General features: G+C 35.1%; 1 protein-coding gene across 1 annotated transcript in view; it reads right to left on the bottom strand.

Moving 5' to 3' along the window:
- LOC108578789 (peripheral plasma membrane protein CASK) overlaps positions 1–4600 on the bottom strand; it is a 280873-nt gene that overhangs the window by 222739 nt on the left and 53534 nt on the right. Inside the window, exons 8-10 of the mRNA XM_017942185.1 lie at positions 4019–4208; positions 3459–3580; positions 1772–1951 (exon numbers count right to left, since the gene is read on the bottom strand). Of these exons, the coding sequence (XP_017797674.1) occupies positions 1772–1951; positions 3459–3580; positions 4019–4208 (492 nt within the window). The remainder of the gene's footprint in view (positions 1–1771; positions 1952–3458; positions 3581–4018; positions 4209–4600) is intronic.

Here is a 4600-nt window from a genome sequence, read left to right as displayed (position 1 = left end):
TCTTATGTTTGGCTCGCAAGAAATATCCCGAGTTCTAAGAAGTTAAAGCCTAGAATTTTTCCCAGAACCGTTGCGAACGTACAGCGATCAGAAATCGGGCAGGACGACTCGTCCTTAGTCGGTGTTTACTAGGCTGTCGAACGAGTGCCTCGACGAACGTCGCTTATACTGCGCGATTATAATCTGGTAGGGAATACATCGAATAACGCGTTTTCGATTATACGCGGATTTCCAATCAATTTACGTACTTAGCATATTCGTTCGCGCGAATTAAGTGCCGCTGCATACAAGAAGCTCAGCTTGGAAGAAAAATCAAAGGAGAAGCGTGTCCCTGCGAGCTACACAGCTACAGTTCCACAGTATGTGTATGCGTGAATAATATATATGTACATATACGTACACAATCGAATGATTGAGTTAATTGAAAATAGAGGAGAGCCTACGTATAGCTAATTAGATTAATTACCGCAACAATTTCGTTTTATCGTATCCTAAGTTTATTTTTCTTGTAATAAGATGTGTTATAGCTATGAAACAACAACAAATTAGTTTTTTTACTGTTGTCTCCCCGAGACATATACATATTCTATCCTTTTCTGGAAAAACACTGTCTCTTAGTAAACAACTAAGTCTTTACACACGACCTACTTCGTTTGTTATTATTCTAACGACAATATACGACAATTGACACGCAGTGTAGATGATCAGACTTCAGTTTTCCGTAAAACCGGGGGATAGTTCCCAACTACGCGGATTTCATACATTAGACTGATATGTAAGATGATACTTTTTCCTTTGGCTTTCATAGTGGATACACAGTTAAGAAATGCAAATTCTGTTTGTTTAACATCCTCCTTTTTAAAACGCCTACAGGCACCAACAACAGTTAAATCAATAAATCATTTGACTTTGCTTTAAGAAGAGGATTCTATGGTAATTGAAAATTAGTTTCTAATGCAGCTATTTCATAATAATAAAACTGATTAGTGTAAGATTGAAGGCAATCTTTTAATGTTAGAATCATGTAACTTAACCTGAAGTCACTCTGAACAACCCTAAATGAACTTGGAGGATGCATACATAGTATGTCGTTGGATCTAGTGTTGTGAAAAAAACGAAGATGACCTTAAAATCTCGAATTTCTCATCTGGAACAGAACTGTGCTGAACACAGTATGTCTTTGCACTAATTAATGCATGAAACCATAAAGCATTTCAAATTTGAACAAAAACTATAAAGTACATAGTTCTGCTTTCAACAATATTGTACTTCAGTAAAAATGAATGTTTATTGTATAGGTAAACAATATTCAAACGCATTATTATTTTTTAACTAAAGACTTTCTCGACTAAGTGCAAATATTTCCCTCACTCCAGCAAGATCGAAAGTTTAAGTCAATTAAACTAAACATTATTTCTAACGTACAATTAGAAACCTGGGTATTAAATTACATTCTTCTGAATCACACTTCGTATTAACCTAGAAATTTTCGAAACTAATTTTCCCAGAGATAGGAAAAATTATATACTCTTCATTACACACTGTAATTACTTTTCTTACCTTATTACACACCTAAGCCATAAATCAAGATCCAATAATCTACTATTTCTCTCTGATAATATTTCTAATATTAATATTTAGTTCGAGAACTAGTCAGATATTAACAGCGTAACACGTGCTGCCTCACTTAATCGGCCATTTATTTTGTTAATGTAAAAATATTATTATACGACGTATATGTAATATTAGAATAAATTACTCCAAGACTTACCCTCATATGCGGCTGGACCAAAAGTTCATGGAGCTCCCGGAGATCCGCCCTATCGATGTTTCGTATTGTTGAATGCTGTATTTCTCGAAGAAGCTCTTCCACTTCTCGCGCGCGCTGAACTGCGTCTGTTTGCGGTGCTCGACATGGTGTTGGAACTCGAGTCGAAATCCTGTCATAAAGCTAAAAGAAGAATAACCACGTTATACATTCTGCGGAATTTTCGAGACTAGGAGTATATTCTACTTTCAAACAGTAAACGCATTAGTTATTGTCTAACAATAAGACTAACAGTCTATGCTACGTATATACGTTCATCGTGACATATGGTCCGTTACAAATTCTACATCGTTGCTCTATTACTATTTCGAAATACAGTTCCCAATAAATAGTAGATTGAAATTACGAACAGCTAGTTAAGTAACACGATACTTACATTGACAATTTTGAAAGAATGAAACTTGTTCAAGCTTAAGTATCGAATCTTGAAATTACACAAATAATTCCGATTGCTTCTCACCGATCCAACTGTCAAGCCTACCAACCACGCACTAATCGTATTCGCGGGAAAACACGCTAGTTCGTCGTGGAACCTTTAGATGTCCCATCACGTCACGCTGTATTGAGTATATACCGTGTGTGCCGAATGGGACGACGGTATTGTTTACATTACCGACGAAAGAAAATACAAAACCAATGGAGGGATCGTTACCCGCCATATTCCCTTGGTATCGAGTTACTTACCAAGAGACGAGTAATTTCAAGGAGGTCACCGGCCAGTTCTACTTCGCCGATGAACATTAACTGGCAAAGGTGCATTTTTGTTTACGAAACTTCTGTCATAACCCCGACATGTGGTTTACACAACCCCATGTGTCCTTTTATGTAACACAAAGGAGATGTATATAAACATCTGCCTGTTGAAGGACAAGTATCAGTGACTCCGCGGTCCTGTATAGCATTTTGTTTATTAGACTAGCACGTCAGCCATCTTGATAATCGGGGTCGAGCGCTTGCGCCCTTTTCCCGGCTAAAATGAGGGCGCGTACCTCTTCCCTCAGGATATAAACATGATAAGAGATACGTGGGGCGAGTAGATTTGAAAAGGATATGACCTTGAAGACGAGAGAAAGCAACGGTGGCGCCACACCGTGAGAAAACTACCACGTCGATTGTTGGTAAAGTAAAATACGTCATGTGAATATTAAAAAGACGACTGTAGTGAAAATTTATATTGATGAAAATTAAATGCGTATAGGAATATGCGAATCTAGCTTTTAGAAATATTGATATTCGACATTTTTAACGAATCTTGAGAAATATCCCTTATCGTTAACCCTAAGATGCTACTTTGTTATAAGAAACATGTAACACCGATAAATTTGACTCCTACGTCAATAAAAAATAAGTGAAAAAAATTCCTTCTCTTACTACATTATTTAAAGTTTGTCGTTACGATTCTTTTGCAACATTTTACCAATTTTTTAACGTACGTGCTTCAATTTATGCAAAACAGTGAACAAAGAAATCTACGAAAGGTAAATTTGTAGTTCACCTAAAGTAATCGAGACAATTCATCTTTGCAAAAATTTGGGAACTGTACTTCATGTACTATTTCGTTGTACATCTTTAACAAGATTTACTAATAGAACGAATAATATAATTTCTAATACCTTTAAAGAGTCCATACCTCTAAAATAGCTCGAAGACGATAATCGTTGACTGCATTAAGTATCACGTCACCTGTCAGTCTTCCACTCTCTTGAAGTACTTCAATATCATCCAGAGAGTCTAAAATTTCAGCTACAGCACCTACGAAAGAATTTTATGTTTAGAACATTTCATATTGTTGCGCATAATCAGTGAATTACAAAGTATCCTTAACAATATTGACATATTTCATCGCATACTTTTAATTCATGCGAAATCATACAAATATGGTATAATATAGTAATAAGTTCTACTATAAAATTCAATTAAATGCAATTAAAATAAAAAAAAAAACCATCGATTAATGAATTATATTTGTAAATGGAATAATTACGATGTAACGATTAAGTAATCTTCAAGTAAATATTGTAGGAAAATACCAATAACTATACAAAAGTATTAGAAATTTATAGGACACTTAGTTAAGACACTTACTGTGTGATTTCGTTCAGGCAAATTCTAAATTCTCACCCCATTTATCTATAATTTACTAATCAATACGTAAAGATTTTCTTTTTTCTTTTTTGAACATATTTGTACCTGTGGTTATAACTTCGTCGTCCCCTATGTCGAAAAAGCTGTCACCATTAATTTCCGAATACGGGATGTGCCATTTTGCTGATGAGATTGCCGCTTTCACAGATTCCTTCAGTTTTCGTCTAGCATTGAATTTTTTAAGCTCTTCTATAGTTTCGGCTAAATGTATTCGGGCCACACCCTTATCACGATCCTACAAATGCAGTTTGTTTAGGTATTATGCAATTTCAATATTGTCGTTATAAATTATGAGCGTGACACAATATGTACTGTAATGTGAGGTGCGATAAATCACTGGAAAATATTACCACTGATATTAAAGCATCGAATAAACCACCATCTTCCATCAATTATTTCCTCCGAGTTTCATCAATGGGAATTATTATTTCTTACGAGTTTCATAAACGATAAAACTATAAAATTTGCATGTTCATCGAGTATCAGAATAATCGATGTTTTTCCGAAGCCATAATTAAGTTAACATTTCGTTCGAATCATAATGAACCAAACTGACGTTACAGACGAAGTAATAATAGAAGTTCAACTATTTTTAATAAATGCACAGTTTGTGTGTGTTTGCGTGGA

This window comes from Habropoda laboriosa, unplaced genomic scaffold (assembly GCF_001263275.1).
Source record: "Habropoda laboriosa isolate 0110345459 unplaced genomic scaffold, ASM126327v1 scaffold47, whole genome shotgun sequence".
NCBI classification, from domain to species: Eukaryota; Metazoa; Arthropoda; class Insecta; order Hymenoptera; family Apidae; genus Habropoda; species Habropoda laboriosa.
This window is presented reverse-complemented; position numbering and strand designations above follow the sequence as displayed.